Below are 26,165 nucleotides of genomic sequence, written 5' to 3' on the forward strand. Positions count from 1 at the left end.
TACACTTTCAACTTGTCCTTGTTTTTTTTTTCATATACATGTAATCTGTATGTTTATGGTATTGAATCTATTGATAGTGTACATAATCTGTATGGTAATTGATAGCATGTACTCGAACTGGTGTATACACATGCATCTATTTGTATCCATGGACAAGTGATTGTATTTTATGTTTTGAGTTGTTAGGCTGTTGAGTTTAGCAGATTAGTTGGGTCACTGAGGCCAGACGAACAAGAAGATGTGATTGTATCTGCATGTCAAAAGCTGATGGCTTTCTTTCATGAGCGCCCTGAACAGAAAATTGTTTTTGTTACCCGGCATGGTTTGCTACCTCTAGTGGAACTACTTGAAGTTCCTAAAACTCGTGTATGTTTACTTCTTTGAAGGCTACATTCTGTTTTTATTTTAAGAATAGACAACTTATAATTTAAAGAATTTGGTGAGTCAAATATGATCTTATGGGTGTTTCCTATTATTGCAGGTTACATGTTCTGTGCTTGAAATTATAAATCAAATAATCAAAGACAATGCTGACTTCCAAGAAAAGGCTTGCCTTGTTGGCTTGGTAAGGATGAACATATCCATTTAGTTCTTGACACATATTTAGGTGTGGTATTTGTTAGAGTTGTTAGAATTTATGTAATAAGGGTATTTTAGGAACTAGTCATTTGTCTAGTTGCCTTATAATGTATTTGTTAGAGTTGTTAGAATTGATGTAATAAGTGTATTTTAGGAACTAGTCATTTGTCTAGTTGCCTTATAATGTATTTTCTCCTTTTTTTATCCTTTTTACCTTTTACTTCCCTAGGGAGGTGGATGTAATATTTCTCTTGTTATCAATTAAGTGATATGGTTGTGTGGAGAATACTCTCCAACACAACACATTACCACTGAACCATCTTCTCCTCTATTCTCTCATCTTCTTCTTCTTCTTCTCCTCCTCCTTCCCTCTTCCTCCCACAACTTCCTCTCCTTCTCTTACTTACATTTATAACCTAAAATCCAACTGTATTATAATATTATCTTGTCATGCCTCTATTAAGACCCAGTCAGTGCTTCAATTCACATGCATATCTAGATTTTAGAATGTGGAGTGGTCTCCTGAAAGAGAATTACTGGAACAAAACCATTTGCATGATCATAAACTGTATGACAATGGGATCCTGCCTGGTTAATAATTGGTTTGCCCTCTCGTAGTGTCATTTGAACCATTTGAATGGTGGGCATCTACTTCTGCCTTGCACTAAATGTAGTTTCCTCACTCCTCAGACACCCCCTCAAAGAAAAGGTCTCGCTCATTCATTTAACATAATTTCTTTCAACACCTCTTGGGATTTTTCCAATATTTTTGGATAAATTAAATGGCAGATTCCTGTTGTGATGAGTTTTGCGGTACCTGATCGTCCCTGGGAAGTTCGTATGCAAGCAGCTTATTTCTTTCAGCAGCTTTGTCAATCCTGGTATGAATTTCCTTTTTAACACTTTTTGCCTTGCAGCTTTAATTGGCATATCATTTTTTTTATTGAGAGAGTTTTTAATATTTAATCATTGTGGCTTCTGCTATCAGCTCATTGACACTGGAAATGTTCATTGCTTGTCGTGGAATACCTGTTCTAGTGGGCTTTCTGGAGGCTGATTATGCAAAGTACAGGTTTGTTTTTTACCTATACTATTTCATAATAAGATTTCTACATTTTAGGTTAAGGAGGTTGGGAGACTGGAAAGAAGCCTAGTATATCTGTGCTGTACTCCTGCTGCACTATTGTTCCATCAAAGTTTTCAAAGCTACCTCTATGCCCAAACTGTAACATCCCGAACCCAGACAGGGTTCAAGGCACTGCTCTCGTGAGTGCCGACCCAGAAGGTCACAAATAAGTTGGAACTTAAAGATAGATCGAATTAAGGGAGAAGAGATTTACATCAAGAAGAAGAAGGAGGAGAGAAGAGAAGGGAAGAAGAAGAGAAGAGGATGGGAGAATCGATTGTGTGTTGAGTAATTTTTCTCAACACACCTATTTACTTCATTGAGTACTTCTAAGAATTACATGGACCTCTCTAGGGAGGTAAATAGAAATAAAGAAGAAATAACAAAACATACAACTTAGCTATGTCTAATGATAAGACAATGACAGAACTACCCTTATACATTTTGTCTAATAACTCTGACACTCCCCCTCAAGCTGGAGAATAAATGTCATACATTCCCAGCTTGCACAAAAAGGTACTAAATAGACTAGAAATGAGGCCCTTGGTGAAGATATCTGCTACTTGATCACCTGTATTCACAAAGGGGGTACAAATGCACCCAGAATCCTGCTTCTCTTTGATGAAGTGTCGATCAACCTCAATATGTTTGGTTCGATCATGCTGAACTGGATTATGGGGAATGCTTATAGCAGCTTTGTTGTCACAATAAAGTCTCATAGGCCCTTCAATTTCAAAACTCAAGTCTTGAAGAAGTCTTTTTAGCCATATAAGCTCACACACTCCATGGGCCATGGCCCTAAACTCAGCCTCTGCACTTGATCTAGCCACAATTGGTTGTTTCTTGCTCCTCCAGGTAACTAGATTACCACCCACAAAGATACAGTACCCAGAAGTAGATCTCCTATCAGAGACTGAACTAGCCCAATCAGCATCTGTGTAGCCTTCAATCTGCAAATGGTTATACCTGGCAAATAGGAGACCTTTTCCTGGACAGGATTTCAAGTATCTAATGATGGGATACACTGCATCCAGATGTCCACTCCTGGGAGCATGCATGAACTGACTCACTACTCCAACTGCATAAGAGATGTTTGGTCGAGTCAAAGAGAGATAGATTAGTTTCCCAACTAATCTTTGGTACTTACTTGCATCTATAAGAGGAAAACCACATTCATCATCAAGCTTATGATTCGAATCAATGGGGGAAGTTGCTGGTTTGCATCCCATCATGCCTGTCTCTTTCAAAAGATCCAAGACAAATTTCCTTTGGTAGATTTTGATTCCTTTCCTTAATCTAGATACTTCAATGTCCAAAAAGTATTTCAAGAGTCCAAAGTCTTTGATCTCAAACTGTTTGGCCAGATAAGACTTAAATCTGTTTATCTCAGCAACATCATTCCCAATTACCACAGTCTCATCAACATAAACAATGAGAACTGTAAGTTTGTAACTGTACCATTACCTCTCCTGATAAATAAGGTGTGGTCAACTTGACTCTGATAATACCCATTCTTCAGGATGGCTTGTCTAAATCTCTCAAACCAGACCTTAGGAGACTGCTTGAGGCCATAGAGAGTTTTCTTAAAGAGACACACTTTCCCTTCAGTTGAGGGACACTTAAAACCAGGTGGAGGCTATATGTACACTTCTTTTGCTATGTCTCTATGAAGGAATGCATTCTTTACATCTAATTGGTACATTGGCCAATCTTTATTGGCTGCCACTGAAAGAAGAACCCTGATTGAGTTATGCTTAGCTACAGGGGCAAAAGGCTCCTGGTAGTCAATGCCATAGACTTGACTATGCCCTTTTGCAACCTGCCTAGCTTTGTATCTTTCTACAGTACCATTAGATCTATACTTGATGGTATAAACCCATCTGCATCCAACTGGAGTTCTCCCCCTGGGAAGAGCAACTAGAGTCCAAGTATTGTTCTTTTCCAAAGCCACCATTTCCTCAAACATTGCTTGCATCCATTTTGGATCGGATAAGGCCTCTGACATTTTTGGGAATGGAAGAAGACTCAAGGGTAGTGGAAAAGGCAATACCTGTAGGAGAAATAGAGTCATAGGAAACAAATTAGGCTATATGGGATTAGTACAAGCTCTCTTCCCCTTTCTCATAGCAATAGGAAGACCTAATTCAGAAGGAGAAGTATTACCTGACTGAGGAGGATGAGACTGAGGATGTGGATCCAAAGAGGGGTTTTGGCAGTGTTGCTTTCCCTTCAACGCATACCAGGGTTGCTTTCCTTTTTCCTTCAACAAGCATTCACCTCTTGTGAATACAACATCTTTGAATCTTATTCCCTTATATTCTTCTTTCCTGCTAGCATCAACACCACTACTATCATCAATATCAACAACACCATCAACATTAACAACATCCACTTCTTTATATTTTCCAATATCAAATAGGAATGGGGAAGTAGAGGTAGGCAAGGGAGATAGAAACATCCTGTTTACTTCTAGTACTCTCCCCCTGAAGAGGATGCTGAGGAGAAGAAAAGTACGGAATAGACTCAAAGAAGGTGACGTCTTTGGAGAGAAGTCGCCTTCGAGAAAGATGATGGTAGCACTTATACCCTTTGGTGGAATCAGAGTAGCCCAAGAAGATGCACTTGAGAGCTTTGGGATCAAGTTTGGTGCGGGCTGATTTGTTGACATGAACATAGCGAACACAACCAAAGACCTTGGGAGGTAAGGAGAAGACTGAGGATTGAGGAGAAAGAGGAGCCAGAGGAGATTTGGAGCCAAGAAGTGGAGTTGTCATCCGGTTAAGAAGAAAGGCAGCGGTAAGAAGAGCATTAGGCCAGAAAGTCTTAGGCACATGCATACCAAAGAGAAGTCCTTTGGTGATTTCCAATAAGTGGCGGTTCTTTCTCTCAGCCACCCCATTTTATTGAGGGGTGTCAATACATGCCAATTGATGGATGATGCCATTATCAGTAAAGAACTATTGGAGCCCCCCATACATGTACTCAACCCCCTTATTAGACCTAACAATTTTGATCCGGGTACCAAACTGAGTACTGATAAGTTGATAAAAATCCTTAAAAGCAGCACAAACATCACTCTTTTGTTTCAACAAAACAGCCCAGGTAGACCTAGAATAGTCATCCACATATAAAACAAAGTAACGAAATCCAGACACGGATGTAGTAGGGGAGGGCCCCCAAACATTAGTATGAACAAGAGAGAAAAGTATAGTAGATCTATTACCACGATAAGGATAAGATGTGTGACAATGTTTAGCAAGGATACAAGATTCACACTGAAAAACATAAGAAGGAAATGAAGTAAACAAGTGGGGTAACTGTCTCCTCATAACAACAAAAGCGGGATGACCCAAACGTTGATGCCAAAGTATTATAGACTCCAAAGTACTATGGTCACTCCGACCACAAACATAAGCTGCAGCAGTAGATCGATCAGGTAACCGTGATTCAAGAAGATAGAGTCTTCCTTTTTCAGTCCCGCTGCCAATAACCCTCTTTGTCTCCAAATCCTAAAAAAGACAATAGGAAGGAAAGAAAGTAACACAACAATTTAAGGATTTGGTTAGGTGACTAATTGATGATAGGTTAGTAGCAAAATCAGGAACATGAAGAACATACTCAAGGGAAATAGAAGGTGTAACTCTCACATTACCCTTACCAGAGATAGAAGAAAGGAAACCATCAGCAATCCTTACCTTGTCCCGGCCAGAGCAAATGGAGTAGGAATCATAATATTGCGACATACTAGTCATGTGATCAGAGGCTCCAGAGTCAATAATCCAGGTGGGTGCAGTAGGAGGAGCAGACGAGACCTGCAGAGCGGAGACAGAAGTGGCTGACCCTCTAGAGGTAGAACCAGTAGAGGACCCTCCAAGGTGAGACATAAGTGGGCAGGGGGCTGCAATATCATCCGGTGACAGAGACTCAGGAGCAGGCTGGGGTCCAGATGTCTAGGACTTCGATGTCATAGAGTGAGCCCTACCTCCCCCTCACTTACCTCCATGGGCACTAGGTGAACCACCACGCATACTTGGGGGCTGTCCGTGAAGATCCCAACACCTGTCCTTGGTGTGTCCAAGCTTTCCACAATGATCACTTTTAAATCTCTCACAGTGATCTCCACTAGTTGGTCCTGGGCCTTTGCCCCCACTTTTCTAGTCTCTGTGGGAACTAGAAACAAAAGCTGATCTCTCTGTTGCTGGTGCAATTTCCACAGTAATTCTCTTGGTTTCTTCACTTTGCAAGTAGCTGCAGACTTCATCCAGCGATGGGAAGGGAAATCTCCCCAAGATTTGCAAGCGAAGAGGCTCATATTCTGAGATAAGACCACCAAGCAAAATAAGGATCCTTTCCTTTTCGTGGCTCCTGTAGACTTTTGCCTCATCATCAGAATTGGACAGCTTGAGGTTGTTGTAGTGATCATATTCCTCCCACAGGTTGATTACAGTGTTGTAATAGTCAGATATACTCCTATCACCCTGTTTCATATGGATGATCTTTTGGAGGATTTGATAGACTTTTGTTGCATCACCAACTCTATCAAAAACCTTGGAGGCACTAGCCCAGATATTTTTTGCAGTCTCTTTACTCAAGCCTCTTACCTATCTCAGGTTTCATGGAGAAAATCAGCCAGGTCATAACAGTGGATTTCTCAGTCTCCCACTTGAGATAGCTTGGATCAGTTATAGCAAGAGCCTGGATAGACCCAGTAATGTATCCCAACTTTCCCCTACTGCGTAGGGACAACTTCACAGAACGGGACCAATCCAAGTAGTTGGTATTGTCTAATTTCACAATAGAGATTTGGGTGTTGGGGTTATCAAAGGAACTCATGGTTGGGAAACCACTACTCAGGCTGCCAACTGTAGTAGGTCCACTGACCTCAGAATCTTGTCCAGACACAATAGACATAATGGGTAGACACTTCAACAATCAATAGTGTACTGCGCAAATGGGGAGTACCCTCAACCCAAACAAAGTAGGCAAACCATCAAACAAGTAGCTCCAAACAGCCAAATCAACCAAACAGAGAACCAATACCAAAAAACAGCAAGTGTATAGGGAGTAAAGGCTTATATAACATCAACCAAACTTCTCTAACACCCAATGGCCTTCAGTCCATAGCAACAGTAAGTGTGAAAGGAACAAACAACTCCATTCGTATCAACCAACACACATCCAATATACTTAGTTTCAAAAAAGGATCAAACCAGAGACAAAAAACAGAGTTGGCGGTACCTTGAGAGCTTCAAAGTTAGGAGCTATGCTCCTCAAACAGGTCCTCTTAGCAACCGAGCGGTGAGGGGTCTAAAAGAGTACCCCTAGGTGATCCAGAAGCAGCAAACCCCTTCCCAAAAGATGGGAAGATGAGGGAGAAATAGGGAAACCACTCTTCAGCTGGTGGAAAAAAACTGGGTGGCTGTAAGAGCTTCAATCTTCATCAACAGCCACTAAACTTAATCCATGGTGTGTTGGTTTGAAGAATAAACTACCAAAGAATGTAGTATGTGTATACTTCATATAGTACAGCCTCGAATGGAACCCTTTGTCCTCTTAGGGTTCCAAAGAGAGGTGAAGAATAAGACAACCAAGCTTAGTCGACTCTCAAACCAGATTGGCTTGCTCTGATACTAAGTTGGAACTTAAAGATAGATCGAATCTAGTAAGGGAGAAGAGATTTAGAGCAAGAAGAAGGAGAGTAACAGGGCTGCTGACTGCTTGGCGAAACTGGCTTGGGACACTGGGTTCTCCACAACTTTCCAGCCGGACAATTTACCACTAGGTGGCTTTCAATGTATTATTAGGGAGGATAGAGAGGACCTACCGATCATTAGAGTATAGGCCCCTTAGTGGCTAGACTGTAAGGGCAGACTAGGCTCGGGTTTGATTTTGTGAACAGCTTTGCTTTTTGGGCTGGGGTAAGGCGGGACGTCTCCTTGTATTCTTTTTTCTTTTCTGACTTAATAAAATTTTGGGGCTAGCCCAGGTCCCAGGGAAGAAGGAGGAGAGAAGAGAAGAGGATGGGAGAATCGATTGTGTGTTGAGTAATTCTCAACATACCTATTTACTTCATTAAGTACTTCTAAGGATTACATGGACCTCCCTAGGGAGGTAAATAGAAATAAAGAAGAAATAACAAAACATACAACTTAGCCATGTCTAATGATAAGACAATGACAGAACTACCCTTATACATTTAGTCTAATAACTCTAACAAAATAGACATGTACAAGTAGTAGCAAAAGTCCCAGTATTGCATACAATATAGCGGAAGCTTTAAGGTTAAGTTACATTTTAAGAGTTAATTTATGTACTAGTGGCAAATAGCTACATTTATGCATAAATAAAAGTCTGAATCAAACATACCAAAGTGTTATTTACAATTCAAAAAGTCAACTATTCGTAACATCACGAAATGTCATTTGGGCTTAACCTTGGGTTCTTAACTCACATACACTAGAGTTGTACGAGCCTCCTCATCTGAAAAATATCAACATATATGGGGTGAGCTTATGCCCAGTGAGGTACACATGATTCTACACACACAAGCATTTTGTTGTAATATGGGTTTTAGTCCCACATTCTTAGTTGTATTCTTGTTATATGATTTCAATATTATAAATAAGGGCTGGACTATGATCATATAGATCAAGCCAGTATTCACGGAATTCCACATGGCATCAGAGCCAAAAATATTCCAGGGATATGGGAATTAAAATTTTTTTCCTTTTTTTCTTTTTCCTCTCTCTCTCTCTCTTCTCCTTTATGTTTCTGCCTCAAGGCCAGCCACCACCGCCAGCCTCCTCCACCTCTGCCAGTCCTCCGCCACCACCGGCAGCCTTCTGCCAGCCCTCCGCCACCACTAGCCACCCTCCGCCACCTCTGCCGGCCCTTCTTTTTCTCCCGCCAGGCCCTCCCACCCCTTCCGCTACTACCGCCAGCCCTCCTAGGGCCACCCCCTTCTTCCGCCTCCACCGCCAGCCCCCCCCCTCTCGCCTTCCTTTCTTTCTCGCGAGAGGGTCTCTGTCACACCCCAGCTCGGTCAATAAGGGCCAAGCGTGACAGGATGTCTCTAACATCCAACCAACCCCAAGGATCGCAAGTGCAGTACTCCATTTACAAACATATCTCACAAATACAGTAATCAGAGGCAGCGGAAACAATTTAAATAATAGAGGTAACATCAGTAATAAGAGAAGGCTAAGTGATATTTCATTTATATAAAGGATAAAGCTTGTGTTACAGTTATACAGTTCTTAAAAGTACCACAAGGTAAAACTATACAAGAAACTATACTAAAGTATTTATAAGCATAAAAGAGTGGGGAGATAGCCTGGACTATCAGGCCAAGATCAAGAGAATGCGCAATCATCACATGTGCACGAAGTATTGTGCACTTCATACTCCAGCGCTGCAACTCCACCACCAGAAGTAATCAAGTCATCTAAAAAATAGGGATATCCACAGGGGTGAGCTCCATTGAGCCCAACAAGGGAAACACATAAGCAAGTGTAAATAGTCTATGATGAATGACCTAGAACTAAGAATGCTTCTAGCAACAATGCTTAGTCTGATGGGGTATAAGTGCTACTGTAATAGAATGCTAGCCTCGGTCCCGAAAACACATAACCAGATGTCGGTCACCCGAGCGAAACCATTCTACTATGGTGGAAACCTGCCAGTTCAGGAATGAACACATCGGACCCTAGCAGACACTCGATGACTAACCCTACTGTTTCTTCCCATAGCGGAGTACACACGCTAACATGGGACAGTGAATGGCATTCCGGAATCATCCCGTAGGACCTACCACGGGTTATCCGACACCTCAACCCCTATTGGAAAGGGTCATAGCACTGGGTTCATGATAATCCTAGCCATATGCATACTATCATGATGACATATGAATCATAAAAGATAATACAACAATTCTGTCCAACAACATCATCATCATAATAAATTCCAAGAATACAGTAGTAAATGCAAATGCAATATGGAAATGCAACCTAAAATCATGCACATCTAATTCAAAGTAGTTAAAGCTAACAAAAATACATGATCAATGTGTATTAATATGATGCATGACATGGCAACCATAACAAAATCCCCTTACCTGAGATAGTAGTTTAGTTTAGGCAGACAAAATCCAAAACTCCAGGTAATTCAAACAAGGATAGGGTTTAGCAGTCCTAATTAGGCACAAAACATCATAAGTTAGATATAGGAAGAGTCCTAGGTTCAAGTACTAGCATTAGGGTTCAAAACCATCACAAAATAGTGAACCGGATTCAGGCTCTGACCCAACCGGTCGACCGGTTGCAGGCCTGCAACTGCAACTGCATCCGATCCAAAAGGCAGATTTGGGGGGTTTGTTCTAAATGCATGGATCTTCACATGCATGGGTTCAATTTCATGATTTCAGCCTATTCTAAGGTGGGTCATGTCTATTTAACAGTTTAATTTCAAAAACCAATATAAATTTAGGGGTTTTAACAAATAAACCCAAATTACCATCCTAGGGTTTAATGGAATGTATAATTCAGCAGTAATTTGGTATGTAACATGTAATACACAAGTTACAGCAACACCTGAACCATAATTTGGTCCAAAACAAGGTTAAATCATAGGATTTGGCTAATTAAACCTATTAATCTATGGTTTAATGGCTGAAATGGGCTTAGAACCCAAGTAGGGACAAGAGAATAGAGAAGATGAGGAAGAGGAGAGCAGGGATTCATGGCTTACCTGAGTACAGCAATGAGAACAGTGTATAAACAGCTTTGAAATGTGCAGCAAAGTGTGCAATTGAACTCTAAAGCTCCAATTTCAAGTGTAGAATCAAAGCCCTATGTGTATAGCCTTCTTCTCCCTTCTTCCTCTTCTCTTTTCTCCTTTCTTCTTCTTTCTTCTCTAAGCTTCTTATAGCTGGATCGATTCTAATGTTTTAGGAATTGTGAATAGTGAATTTGAGCTTGGTTATATAACTAGTTAACTAAGGCTTGTTTGTTTAGTCATCCAAAAATCTCTTTTCTAAATTAATTTCTTAAAAGTGATTCTAGCTAGAATTATCTCATTAATTGGCTTCTTTTAACTATAAAATGATGTCATATGACATCAGGAGAAATTCCAACTCGGGTAACTACTGGGAACTGGATTCCCCACTGGGGATGTGGGTCCCACAAGTGGAAATGACTATTCTGCCCCCCTAGTATACTATTTAAGTAATAATTCTATAATTATACATACATGTGGAATTCCGTGAATACTAGTTTGATCAATATGATCACAGTCCAACCTTTATTTATAATATTGAAATCATATGACAAAAATATAACTAAGCAATGTGGGACTAAAACCCACATACAAGAATACTCTAATGGACAGATTTACCCTTAGACCCATATTACAACACTCCCCCTCAAGTTGGTGCATACATATCAAACATGCCCAACTTGCTGACAGTAGGAAAGAACAATTTTGTACTGATTCCTTTGGTAAGGATATCAGCCAACTGTTCACTAGACTGAATAAATAGAATACAAATAATTCCTTGTTCCAGCTTCTCTTTGATGAATTACCGGTCAATCTCAACATGTTTGGTCCGATCATGTTGGACTGGGTTATGAGCAATGCCGATTGCTGACTTGCTGTCGAAGTAGAGTCGCATAGGAAGGTCAGCACTCATCCCCAAGTCTTAAAGAAGCCCCTTAAGCCAAAGGAGCTCACAAATACCCTGTACCATAGCTCGGAATTCAGTTTCAGTACTAGATCGAGCCACAACAGCTTGTTTTTTGTTTCTCCAAGTAGTTAGATTACCTCCAACAAATGTGCAATATGCAGATGTGGACTTCCTATCATCAGGACTGCCAGCCCAATCTGCATCAGTGTAACGCCTCTATCCGAGGAGATGGCCGTGTGGAGAGAACAATACTCCTTTCCCGGAGCGACTTGAGGTAACGGAGAATTTCGTATGCTGCTTCCAAGTGAGAAGAGTGAGGATCATGCATGTATTGGCTGACAAGGCCTACAGCAAAGGTGATGTTTGGCCAGGTATGTGAGAGGTAAATCAATTGACCCACTAACCTCTGATAGCTTCCTTTGTCCACTGGCTCACCTTCCTTACTCTTCAAATGTGTATTGGGCTCCAGAGGGGTATCTGCTAGTTTACACCCAAGCATCCCTGTTTCTTTCAATAAATCCAAGGTATATTTCCTTTGAGAGAGAGATATGCCCTTAGCTGAATAGGCAACCTCAATCCCTAAGAAGTACCTCAATTTGCCCAAATCCTTGACTCCAAACTCCGTGCCCAAATAAGCTTTCAGCTTCTGAATCTCATGTGCATCACTAGCTGTAATTACTATAGCATCAACATAGACAATCAAAAGGGTAACTTGTTGTCCCACTCTCTTAACAAACAATGTGTGGTTTGCATTACTTTGCTTATACCCATATGCGATCATAGCCTTGTGGAATCGGCCAAACCAAGCCCTTGGGGACTGCTTCAGACCATACAGGGCCTTCTTTAACTTGCACACTTTCCCTTGAGTCTCTAAAGAGGTAAAACCTGGGGGTACCTCCATGTAGACATCTTCTTCTAAGTCTCCATGTAGGAAGGCATTCTTCACATCGAGTTGTTGAAGTTCCCATCCTTGATTTACAGCACAAGAAATGATGACCCATACAATATTCATCTTCGCTACAGGAGCAAAAGTCTCTTGATAATCAATTCCTTGGGTTTGAGTGAACCCTTTGGCGACTAATCTCGCCTTGTATCTCTCCACAGAACCATCAGCCTTGTGCTTTACAATAAAGACCCATTTACAACCAACAGGTTTGTTCCCATGTGGAGAACTTATTTGATGCGTAGTAAGACTGTAAAAGTGACATCTTTACCTGTTTCACTTTATTTCATAAGATGGTCGAGACACAGTTCGATGCCAAGGTCAAGATTCTTAGGTCCGAAAATGGAAAGGAGCATATGGACGGTGTGAATTCACCTAGAGGGGGGGTGAATAGGTGAAGATAGGAAAATAAAAAATTATGCGAAAATACAACAAATTACCAATATAAAGACAAGCAATAAACAAAGCAATAATTCAAAGAGTGACACAAGAGATTTATAGTGGTTCGGCCAATATGTGCCTACGTCCACTCCTCTCACCTTAGAGAGAATTCACTAAATCGAATCTTGAGTAAGAGTAAGAGGACTCGTACAAATCTTGATTTAGAGCAAGAGAACTCAACTACTCTTGATTCCGAGCAAGAGGACTCAACCAATCTTGATTCCGAGCAAGAGGACTCACTACTCTTAATTCTGAGCAAGAGGACTCCTTCTCTTGATTTCGAGCAAGAGGACTCAACAACAACTTTAAACAAAGTAAAAGAACTACTAAAAGGTTTAGAGTTACCTTAAACTTTAGTAGAAAAGATGCTACCTTTCAATGTATGCAACTTGGATGCAAGTGTGTATGAAGGAGCAAATATGAGATTGAATTTTCTTCGATCTTCTTGATCATGAAAGAATAATCTCACAAGGGAGTGCTTGATTGCTTAGAGCTCTTGATTGATGATTGTTGTAGTGTTTAGAACACTCATCAAGAGGGTATTTATAGGCTAGAGGCTTAGAACCAATTAGGAATCCAATTAAGAAAAGAATCCTACATTCTATAAGTAATCCGGTATGCTGGATGGGAATCCGGTATGCCGGATTACCTACTTTCCTTAAGAAATAAGGGAATAACGGTCATATTTCAAAGATCATAAAGTGATCCGGTATGCTGGATTATGATCCGGTATACTGGTTCATGATCCGGTATGCTGGATCCTCATCCAACATGCTTAGGTTCAACACTGTGGGCATTTCCTGAGATTTTACCCCTGATCCGGTATGCCGGATTGGGAACCGGTATACCATTGGGCAATATCAGAGTATTTTAGCTTAATTTCCTTGGGGGTAAATTTGGGTATTTCAACCCCACTTGGTCACATGGTTAGGGGGTCAAATGGCCTCCTAAGGTCATTCTAGATGCATGCGTGTGTGGGTGCATTACATCAATTGTGACTATAACAAATGAATTTACAACTTAGTACAATTCTAAGTCTTCAAACTTCTTCAAGTCTTGAACTTTACTTCTTTACATGAGTATCTTCAAAGAGAGTTCTTCTAACTTGTCTTGATCTTTGTCTTCAAAACTTGTTCTCCATTCTTCAAGATTCTTTGATGTCTTGAAATATTAGACAAGTTCAATTTGCTTTGAGCATCAATCTCTTGAATTGAGTGCTCCCCCTCACTTGATGCTCTGCTCTTATCTATGCATCTTTTAGACAAGAGTTAGTACAACTAACTTATTTGTTATCATCAAAACCATAATGGGTGATGTGTGGAATTTACTCCAACAGACGGTGCCTTTCGGTCTTATTTGGACAGTCGTGGGATCATTCACCAAAACTCTTGCGTTGACACTCCCGCTCAAAATGGGGTGGCTGAACGCAAGAACCTCCATCTTCTGGAGGTTGCTCGTTCTCTTGTGTTCACTATGGCTGTTCCTCCTCGCTTTTGGGGTGATGCTGTTCTTACAACTACATCACTTATCAATCGGCTTCCCTCCCGTGTTTTGGATGGTCGCTGCCCCTTGGATGTGCTCTGTGGGAAATCAACCTGTCACACCCCGGCCTGGTGCTTAAGGGCCAAGAGAGACTAGATGTCTCTGACATCAAACCAATCCCCCAAGGATCGCAAGTGCAGTACCTTATTTACAATCATTATCTCACAAATACAGTAATCAGAGGCAGCGAAAACAATTAAATAATAAAGGTAACATCAGTAGTAAGAGGAATCTATGTGATATTTCATTTATATAAAGAATAAAGCTTGTGATACTACTATACAGTTCTCAAAGGTACTATAAGGTAAAACTATACACGAACTATATTATATCTATACAAAGTGTGTATAAAGCATAAAAGAGTGGGGAGGTAGCCTGGACTGTCAGGCCAAGATCAGGAGATTGCACAATCATCACGTGCGCACGAAGTATCGTGCACTTCAAACTCCAGCGCCGCAAATCCATCATTAAAAGTAACTAAATCACCTGAAAAATAAGGATATCCACAGGGGTGAGCTCTCAACTGAGCCCAGTAAGGGAGAGGCGAAGCATACATACACAGTAAATCATGATGCATGTCCTAACTAGTATGCTCTTAGCACAGTTACTAAGTCTCATGAGGTATAAGTACTCCTACTAGTGGTAGATGCTAACCTCGGTCCTGGAACTAACCCTTCGGCACCCGAGCGAAACCATTCTACCACGGTGAGGACCCACCGATTCGGAACTAACACATCGGACCCGACAGACCCCCCAAATGACCAACCCTGCTGTTTATTCCCACGCGAATTAGGGACCCGCTAACATGGGGCGAGAAGATGGCATCCCGGAACAAACACATCGGTCTCTCGCACGGGTTGTCAACACCATTCCCCCTGTTGGTAAGGAGCGTAGTCTTGGGTAATGAATATCAACCTAACCCAGTCATGCATCTAAACATGATGAGGCAAGCTGATCCGAGTTATAAATTACGAATTCCATCATCATAAATTCACATCATATAAATAATCAATGCAAATGCAATGCAGTATGTCTTTGTGCAACCTATTTTACATACAGTTTAATGCATTAAATAAAAACTAGAAAACTACATGCTCCAGGTATAGAGGTAATGATGCATAAGCATGGAATTAAGCATAAAGTTGAAATTAATGTGATAAACACGCAGGAAATTAAGGTCGAATTCCCTTACCTGAGATAATCGATAAACCTAGTCAGTTAGAAACCCAAAAGGCCAAGTAATCCTCACCAAAAATGGAGTAAAACAGTCATAAATAAACACTAAAACATCGTATATCCGTGAGGGTAATAGTCTAGGTCAAACCCTAAGGAATTAGTCCAACAATCACACAAAAAGGGGCAGCCGGATGCAGACTTCCAGTGAGCCGGTCGACCACCCCTAGGTCTGCAACAGCATCCGGGTCAGTGTCCGAATTTGGGGGTTTTGCTTTAATTGGCCAGATCTTTCCATGCATGGCCCAAATTAGGAGTTTTAACATTAATTCAAGGTGGGTCAATCTATTTTGGGTTCCAATTTCATAATTAGTTAGTTAATTTAGGAATTTCTTCGATTAAACCTAAATTTCTTAGGTAGGGTTCATGGACTAGTTACTGGGAGCAGAAATTGGGCTTATCAGAGGTACTGTCATGGAGATTCAGGCATAACTGAACCTAGATGGCAGCAGGACAGCATTATAAATAGTAAAATCTATAAAAGTCAAGCTCAAATTAGAGCTTTAATGGCAGGTATTTACTTGGACAGCACCTAGGCTATACTAGAATGAACTTAGGGTAGATTTAGAGCAGTTTTAAAAGAAATTTAGAGGAAAAGAAGGTAATTACAACAAGGGATTCACCAAGGCTTACCTGAAACTGTAATTGCAGTCTTCTAATGGAAGCTTTAAGCCCAAAATTAGGTGCAAGAGATAAGCCTTCAAGAACAACCTCTAATCCCTCTTCTCTTATTCTCTTTTTCCTTTTTTTTCTTCTTTCTCCAAGCTGGAACGAATTTTTCAGCTTCTCTAACTTGTTTTGTAAATAGTATAAGAGAGTTATATATATATAAGATACTTAACCACTAAGGGGCAGAATGGTCTTTTGGCCATAAATTATTTCTAAAATTGATTATTTTGTATTTATTACTTTATTCCAGCTACAGATCGATGTCATGCGACATCAGGGATGATCCGAATACGGGTATCTGTCCGGAACCACATTCCCCACTGGGGAATTGGGTCCCACAGGGGCAATTTTACTAAAATACCCTTATAACTCTATTTGGTTGTACAAAACGTTATATAAATATATTTTAAATTATACTTACATTGAGTTTAATTAAGGAGGAGGTCCTGCAGCCTGTCCAGCCAGCAGACCCGACACAAGTAGCTCTGGTGCGGGGTCCTACTAGGTAAAAATTACTATTCTGCCCCTAATACACTAATTAATTAAAAATATAACATATATACATATAAAATAGGATTCTTACCTGGGATTCGGCCTAAGATAGAGAGAGGCTTCGCAGGCCATCAAACCAGCATGCCAAGCACAGGAAAAAGATGTGATGCTACCCATAGCTTGAGGTTAGCATGGGAAATATTGAACCAAAATCTGAAATCACTCGGGTTCCAAAAGTTTAATAATTTTTTTTTTTTTTTTTTTGCGGGTTTCACATTCCCCCAACCTTATAAGAATTTTTTCCTCGAAATTGATGCACCTAGTAATCCGAACAGTTGAGGTTACTTCAACTGCATCATGACTTACACTCCCTTATGTTGTTTCCTGTTTTGAGTATCATACAATCTACCGGCCGATTACTTTTGTTGACCGGTTTCGGGTCAGACAGTATTCTAAACCGACCAAAGACATTATCCTCTTTTCCAAAACTCTCCTATTCTTTCCCTAAACACACAAGAATATACAAAAGGAGGGGTCTTAGAGTATCTAAGGTAACTTGGGAACAATTCATTACCAGGCTCACTTATCATATCGACAAAGTATCTAAACCTAAAAATACAAGGAAAATATTCTTTTTCATATTATTATTATTGTCGTCATTATTTTTGTTCTTCTTATTCTTTAGTGTTCCTTTCTTTGCTTCTTTTATCTGAATTCCATTATGTTCATGATCTTTTCATATAATACAATTATTATATTTTTATCTATATTTCCGAGGTTTGGGTTGTAGTGTATAGGTATGTACAATTTTTTTTTACTTATAGCATTTTCTATTATGAAGACTTTCCCTTATGGTTATGTAATACCTAACTCAACTGTAGGATGACTTGGAATATTGGTGTTCACTCCCAAACGGAGGGAACATTCGGTGATCCATTACTCCACTCATATCTATTATTGAGTAAGGTGTTGACACATCCTTAAGTTCCAGCTTCTCTCCGTTCTCAGTTATTATTATTTTTTTTTGTTTACTTAGTCTAAGCAATGTAGCATTATTCTTTCTTTCTTTTACTCTCTAATTCTTTCAAGAATTCTCCTAGAAGACTTCCAACACAATTTGGGGCATTAAATCCTAAGATATACCTTCCTAATCTATAAGGAAGTTGTCCAATCTCAATTTTTCTCCTCAAAATTTTTTTTTCAACCTTTTCACCTTTCTTGATCTCAGGTTGTGTTTCTTAGTCTTTTATATTTCTTTCAAGTCTTTTATTTTTGTTTACTTACCCTAGGTACTCAATATATAACTCGTTATTGAGAGGCAAAGGCATGACAAGCTATCATGGCGAGTTCCTAAAAAGAAACATTAGCATCATATAGTACTTTACATATATTACAATTACATAAGCAACCAAATCATACACTATATTCATTATTAATAATTATGATAACACAAGAATACACATCTTAGTGTCATAATGTATTTAGTTTCTTTCTCTATTCACACTTACTACATTAATATATATACTTTTAATATATATATATATATATATATATATATATATATATACACATTTATATACAATATGCATGTTTAATCTTATTTTATTTTCTATATATTTCATTATTTTGATGAAACACAGGTTCTATTTATTTATTGTATTATATACCTATTATTACTTTTTTAATTAATATATATATAGTATATAATATGTATGTAATTTACTATATTTTATTTTAATTTTAATTTTCTGTTTTGACCAAGCCGGATGCAACAGCCGGATTCAAGCATCTAATGGGCCGGACGACCGCCTATCGAAGCAGTAGCTTCATAAGATTTTCGGATCAGCCGGATGGAAGAGCCGGATTCAGACACCCATCCAGCCGGATTGTCCGCCAGGCAAAACAGGCTTTATAAAACCCACTCAAAACACATCAAACTTCATTTCTTTCTCTTCCCTAACCCTTTCTAACTTCTCCTAAGGTTATTCTAGGGTTCCTATAACATTAATAAGAGCTTAAATCATAAGATTCACTCCTCTACATCTAAAGTAAGTGTTCTAAACTTAGAACTTTCAAGGGGGGCTACCAAAGGCATTTCTACACTTAGGAAAGCATCTCAAATACTCGATCTTACACTCCTAACTACATGTAAGCTTCCCAATCTCATTTCTTCTCCTTATACTACCCTATTTTTTTTATTGTGTTTCTCAATGTGTTTGTATCCATTTATGCTTATATTGGAATCTAAACAGATTTTTATATCTTCCTAATGTATTCCTACAAAACTAGTTTACCTAGTCATATTGATAGGCTTGCTACCTTAGTACCTAATAGGTTTAACAATCTTACCTCAAGTTTGTTGCTGTCCTAGTCTTTGCCTAAATAATTTTCTTCTTAAATTTGCAGCATTTACCATAAATGACTGCAGCCCAAGGCTGTGGAGGGAGAGGTAGAGGTGCAGCTACGGTTCAAGCTGAAATCAACCCAAAAATCTTCCTGAAAGTGGAAGAAGAAAGGAATGTAGTCTTGGCTGACCTTATCCCATTCAAGGTCCAGGAAAGATTTGAGAAACTAGGGTAGTCATCCAAGCTGCAACCGGAGAGACATTGCTACCCTCGATTGGTGCGATTCTTTTTGAGCAATCAATCTTACCGGTATGAAGGAAAAGAGTTCATCATCAACTCTTATGCGAAAGACATGCCCATCTCTTTCAGCACAGCCCGGTTAGCTAATATTCGAAGATATCTTATGAAGGGGAGTGGAGGCTCGCCTCCAAGTCTTGATGCATCCGAGTTCTGGCGATGAAGAACAGGAATGGTTATATTCAGTCCTCACCAATGGTAAGTTCTATGAGAGAATGAAATCTGAGTTGGACTTACTTCCATCAGCCCGTGTCTTATCTAGGATTTATAGACACAATGTAGTCCAGAAGAGTGCTCACCGGACTGAGTTGTCCACAATACAGATCCTTGCCACATATTGTCTCTATATTAGATACCAGATCTGCCTTCTTATTGCCATCATGCATACCATGGCACACCTGCATGATAACCCTGGGCGTGGAAATCATTCTTGGGAGGCTACTCACCAAGGTATTTCGATTTGGTGTAAACCTATTGAATGAGGAGGCTTCGGGGTGAAGTCTCCGAATATCAACCGGATTACCCGAGTGAAGATGGGTATGGAACTTCCACCTTTTTCTCCAGAGCTTGGTCATCCCGACGCACCGACATGGCATGCAGACTCACCGATGCCGAGGATGCTACGAGAGAGGATATACAGGCACGCAGAGATCCACTTCCTCCTCCTCGACACCCTTCACATGGTAAATGCGGGTGCTTTTTCCTCGTTTGTTGCGGCTGTTCCTCGCAGATGGTACTCCTGAGGGACAGCTCTTTAGCCGGTTTGAGGGCTTAGAGAGATCCATGGCATAGTGGATTTGATGGCATGAGGAGAGACTTCACTCGTGTTAGCAGTACTGGTTGCAGCGGTGGAGACAGAGTTGGGTTAGTGGAGATCCCTGGGACCTCGTGGGTTATGGGCCCACCACCACCACCACGGCAGTGATGACTTATGCATCCTAGTCTAGCTTTTACTTTACTTTCCTCAGTTGTTCTTTTTTTTTAACCTTGTACTTAAGGTCTGTAAAAAGTTGTAACCATTGTACTAAAGACTCAGCTTATTTATGAAGTTGTTAATTTTCTATTTAATATCTTTTGTGTTGTACAATCAATTTTTATTTTATTTTATTTATTTATTTTTTAGTTGTAGCTTTTAGTTGAAGCTTTTATTTATCCTAAGTAGACTCACCTTTAGATCAATGAGTCTAAGAGCTGTTGTACTGTGAACTTGATTGTAAATAGGAGTAAAGCACAAAGGCTCTGATACCACTTCAATGTCACACCCCGGCCTGGTGCTTAAGGGCCAGGAGAGACTAGATGTCTCTGACATCCAACCAATCCCCCAAGGATCGCAAGTGCAGTACCCTATTTACAATCATTATCTCACAAATACAGTAATCAGAGGCAGCAGAAACAATTAAATAATAAAGGTAACATCAGTAGTAAGAGGAATCTATGTGATATTTCATTTATATAAAGAATAAAGCTTGTGATATTACTATACAGTTCTCAAAGGTACTACATGGTAAAACTATACACGAACTATATTATTTCTATACAAAGTGTATATAAAGCATAAAAGAGTGGGGAGGTAGCCTGGACTGTCAGGCCAAGATCAGGAGATTGCGTAATCATCATGTGCGCACGAAGTATCGTGCACTTTAAACTCCAGCGCCGCAAATCCATAATTAAAAGTAACTAAATCACCTGAAAAATAAGGATATCCACAGGGGTGAGCTCTCAACTGAGCCCAGTAAGGGGGAGGGGAAGCATACATACACAGTAAATCATTATGCATGTCCTAACTAGTATGCTCCTAGCACAGTTACTATGTCTCATAAGGTATAAGTACTACCACTAGTGGTAGATGCTAACCTCGGTCCCGGAACTAACCCTTCGGTCACCCGAGCGAAACCATTCAACCACGATGAGGACCCGCCAGTTCCGGAACTAACACATCGGACCCCGACAGACCCCCAAATGACCAACCCTGCTTGTTTATTCCCACAGCGGAATTAGGGACCCGCTAACATGGGACAGAAGATGGCATCCCGAAACTAACACATCGGTCTCTTCCACGGGTTGTTCAACACCTTTCCCCTTGTTGGTAAGGGGCGTAGTACTGGGTAATGAATATCAACCTAGCCCAGTGGAGTTTAAACATGATGAGGCAAGCATGATCTGAGTTATAAATTACCGAATTCCATCATCATAAATTCACATCATATAAATAATCAATTCAAATGCAATGCAGTATGTCTTTGTGCAACCTATTTTACACTCAATCTAATGCATTAAATAAAAGCTAGAAAACTACATGCTCCAGGTATAGAGGTAATGATGCATGAGCATGACATTCAGTATAAAATTGAAATTAATGTGATAAACACGCAGGAAATTAATGTCGAATCCCCTTACCTGAGATAGTCGATAAACCTAGTCAGTTAGAAACCCAAAAGGCCAAGTAATCCTCACAAAAAATGGAGTAAAACAGTCCTATATAAACATCAAAACATCATATATCCGTGAGGGTAATAGTCTAGGTCAAATCTTAAGGAATCAGTCTAACAATCACACAAAAAGGGGCAGCCGGATGCAGACTTCCAGTGAGCCGGTCGACCGCCCCCCTAGGCCTGCAACAGCATCCGGGTCAGTGTCCGAATTTGGGGGTTTTGCTTCAATTGGCCAGATCTTTGCATGCATGGCCCAAATTAGGAGTTTTAACATTAATTCAAGGTGGGTCAATCTATTTTGGGTTCCAATGTCATAATTAGCTAGTTGATTTAGGAATTTCTTCGATTAAACCTAAATTTCTTAGCTAGGATTCATGGACTAGTTACTAGGAGCAGAAATTAGGCTTATTAGAGGTACTGCCATGGAGATTTAGGCATAACTGAACCTAGATGGCAGCAGGACAGCGTTATAAATAGTAAAATCTATAAAAGTCAAGCTCAAATTAGAGCTTTAATGGTAGGTATTTACTTGGACAGCACCTAGGCTATACTAGGATGAACTTAGGGTAGATTTAGAGCAGTTTTAAAAGAAATTTAGAGGAAAAGAAGGTAATTACAGCAAGGGATTCACCAAGGCTTACCTGAAACTGTAATTGCAGCCTTCTAATGGAAGCTTTAAGCCCAAAACTAGGTGCAAGAGATAAGCCTTCAAGAACAGCCTCTAATCCCTCTTCTCCTCCTCTTTTTCCTTTTCTTTCTTCTTTCTCCAAGCTGGAACGAATTTTTCAGCTTCTCTAACTTGTAAAGTGTTTTGTAAATAGTATAAGAGAAGTTATATATATATATAGGATACTTAACCACTAAGGGGCAGAATGGTCTTTTGGCCATAAATTATTTTTAAAATTGATTATTTTGTATTTATTACCTTATTCCAGCTATAGATCGATGTCATGCGACATCAGGGATGATCCGGATACGGGTATCTGTCCGGAACCACATTCCCCACTGGGGAACTGGGTCCCACAGGGTCAATTTTACTAAAATACCCTTATAACTCTATTTGGTTGTACAAAACGTTATATAAATATATTTTAAATTATACTTACATTGAGTTTAATTAAGGGGGAGGTCCTGCAGCCTGTCTAGCCAGCAGACCCGACACAGGTAGCTCTGATGCGGGGTCCCACTAGGTAAAATTTACTATTCTACCCCTAATACACTAATTAATTAAAAATACAACATATATGCATATAAAATGGGATTCTTACCTGGGATTCGGCCTAAGACAGAGAGAGGCTTCGCAGGCCATCAAACCAGCATACCAAACACAGGAAAAAGATGTGATGCTGCCCATAGCTTGAGGTTAGCATGGGAAATATTGAACCAAAATCTGAAATCACTCGGGTTCCAAAAGTTCAATATTTTTTTTTTTTTTGGTGGGTTTCACACAACCTATGTTGTGTGACAAAGTATTTGGCCGTGTCGTGTTTGCCAGGAATCATCATGTACACAGAAAATTTGATCCCAAGGGACTGCGATGCATATTTCTTGGTTATTCTGCTACCCAGAAAGGATATAAATGCTATCATCCTCCTACCCGGAAAGTGTTTGTTACTACGGATGTAGTGTTTTGGGAGTCTGAAGCTTACTTTTATCAGCCGGAATCTTTGCAGGGGGAGATTATAAGTGGTGAAGAGGTCCCGTTGATTACTCCTCTAGACATTGAAATACGTACTATAGAGGATACCTCTGTTGAATTCGAAGAAGGGGTTACTAGTAAAGAACAAGAAGTGGGACAGCTACAACAAGAAAAAATTGTGTATACTCGGGGAACTGATTTTCCTCTGGACAGCCCTCTATACAAAGAGACCACCACCACTGATCCTACTCAATCGGCATCTGCTCTTGCTCCAAGTCTTGCTCCTAGTCAGATTTTTGGTAAGCCCCTTATTGATCCCAGTCTTGATTTACCCATTGCTGTTCGGAAATCAAAGAGAAGTTGTACATTGCACCCTATTTCCAACTTTGTGTCATATAACTCACTAACTCCTGCTCTCTATGCCTTCATAGCTTCTTTATCCTCTGTTTCCGTTCCTAACAACTGGCAGGAGGCTATAGCCGAACAGAAATGGAAGGATGCAATGAATGAAGAAATGCATGCCCTTGAAAAAAATCAGACCTGGGATTTGGTGAGTCCTCCACCTAGAAAAAGACCTTGGTTGCAAATGAGTCTTTGTAGTGAAGCCTGAGGCTGATGGCTCGGTGGAGAGATACAAGGCGAGGCTTGTTGCCAAAGGGTTTACTCAAACCCAAGGTATTGATTACCAAGAGACCTTTCCTCCTGTAGCAAAGATGAATACTGTACAGGTTATTATCTCTTGTGCTGTGAATCGAGGATGGGAACTCCAACAACTTGATGTGAAGAATGCCTTCTTGCATGGAGATCTGGAAGAAGATGTCTACATGGAGATACCTCCTGGTTTTACTTCTTTAAAAACTCAAGGAAAGGTATGTAAACTGAAGAAGGCCCTGTATGGTCTGAAACAGTCACCTAGGGCTTGGTTTGGCCGGTTCCATAAGGCTATGATTGCTTATGGGTACAAGTAGAGCAATGCTGATCATACGTTGTTTGTGAAGAAAGTAGGAAAGCAAGTGACAATGTTGATTGTCTATGTTGATGGTATAGTGATCACTGGCAGTGATGCACAGGAAATACAGAAGTTGAAGGCTTATTTGGGTACTGAGTTTGAATTTAAGGAATTGGGTAGATTAAGGTATTTCTTAGGGATTGAGGTTGCCTATTAAGCTAAGGGCATATCTCTCTCTCAAAGGAAATATACCTTAGATTTGTTACAAGAGACAGGGATGCTTGTGTGTAAACCAGCAGATACCCCCCTTGAGCCCAACACACATTTGAAGAGTAAGGACGGCGACCCGGTGGATAAGGGCAGTTATCAAAGGTTAGTTGGCCGATTGATCTACCTCTCATATATTCTGCCGGACATCACATTTGTTGTAAGCATTGTCAGTCAATACATGCATGATCCTCACTCTTCTCACTTGGAAGCAGCGTATAGAATTCTCCGTTACTTTAAGTCATCTCCTGGAAAAGGAATCTTGTTCTCTCCTCATAGCCACCTCCGGATAGAAGCATATACTGATGCAGATTGGGCTGGCAGTCCTGATGATAGGAAATCCACATCCGGTTATTGCACATTTGTTGGAGGAAACTTAACTACTTGGAGAAGCAAAAAGCAAGCTGTTGTAGCTCGACCTAGTGCTGAAGCTGAGTTCCGAGTTATGGCCCAGGGTATTTGTGAACTTCTTTGGCTCAAGGGCCTTCTTCAAGATTTGGGGATGGTTACTGATCTTCCTATGCGACTCTACTATGATATCAAGTCCGCAATCAACATTGCACACAATCCGGTTCAACATGATCGTACCAAACATGTTGACATTGACCGGCATTTTATCAAAGAAAAGTTGGAACAAGGGCTAATCTGTATCCCATTTATTCAGTCTAGTGATCAGCTGGCTGATATCCTCACCAAAGGAATCTGTCCTAAGTTATTTTTTCTTATAATTAGTAAGTTGGGCATGTGTGATATGTATGCACCAACTTGAGGGGGAGTGTTGTAATATGGGTTTTAGTCCCACATTGCTTAGTTGTATTCTTGTCATATGATTTCAATATTATAAATAAAGGCTGGACTATGATCATATAGATCAAGCCAGTATTCACGGAATTCCACACATTCAAAGATACAATAATTGATGCAAAGACATAAATGACAAACTGTTGAAATATGTAATCCAGAATACTGTGGGGGTATTCTGGTCCTTTTGGGCTTGCTTAGTTGTTAAGTTATTAGGATTAGATTGCTGCTCTTATTGAGTCAGCTAGTTAGAGGTATTTTTTTTTATTTATGTCCCTTTGTAATATTTTCCCTCTATTATAAATAGAGGGCTTACCTATCAATGAAACCAACAAGCTATTTTCTAATTTTCTTATTCTCGGTTCTGCTAACATGGTATCGGAGCCAACTCTGATCTAGGTTAGAAAGAAGGGGGAAAAAAAACCTTTCTTTCTTCCATCACCTTCTCCTTCCTTTCTCTCTCTCTCTCTCTCGGTTTCTCCTTCCTTTGGTTTTTAGCCTTTTTTCCCTGTAAGAGGGCAGCACTAGTGAGGAAAACCTAAACCAATGATTTAGTTGCTGCCCTCCCACAACCCACCTATCTCTTATTTACAATTTTCTGATTGAACACTGCTGGAACCATCTCTGCGATTTGGAGTTTCCCAGAATTCTTTGGAGATCAGATTCCTATCACCATGGAAGGTTGATCTTCAATTATTGGAGCTCCCTCTGCCTTCTTTTCCAGCACCTAT

The 26,165-nt window shown here is 40.1% G+C and overlaps 1 protein-coding gene across 2 annotated transcripts in view; it reads left to right on the plus strand.

Annotated features, from left to right (window-relative positions):
* The window catches only part of LOC122656728 (MAP3K epsilon protein kinase 1-like), a 136,971-nt gene that overhangs the window by 71,786 nt on the left and 39,020 nt on the right, over nucleotides 1–26,165 (plus strand). For both annotated transcript variants that reach the window (XM_043851358.1, XM_043851359.1), the window contains exons 15-18: nucleotides 187–366; nucleotides 482–565; nucleotides 1,369–1,460; nucleotides 1,568–1,651. In XM_043851358.1, the coding sequence (XP_043707293.1) occupies nucleotides 187–366; nucleotides 482–565; nucleotides 1,369–1,460; nucleotides 1,568–1,651 (440 nt within the window). The remainder of the gene's footprint in view (nucleotides 1–186; nucleotides 367–481; nucleotides 566–1,368; nucleotides 1,461–1,567; nucleotides 1,652–26,165) is intronic.

The sequence above is a fragment of the Telopea speciosissima genome, chromosome 3 (genome assembly GCF_018873765.1).
Source record: "Telopea speciosissima isolate NSW1024214 ecotype Mountain lineage chromosome 3, Tspe_v1, whole genome shotgun sequence".
In the NCBI taxonomy this organism is placed as follows: Eukaryota; Viridiplantae; Streptophyta; class Magnoliopsida; order Proteales; family Proteaceae; genus Telopea; species Telopea speciosissima.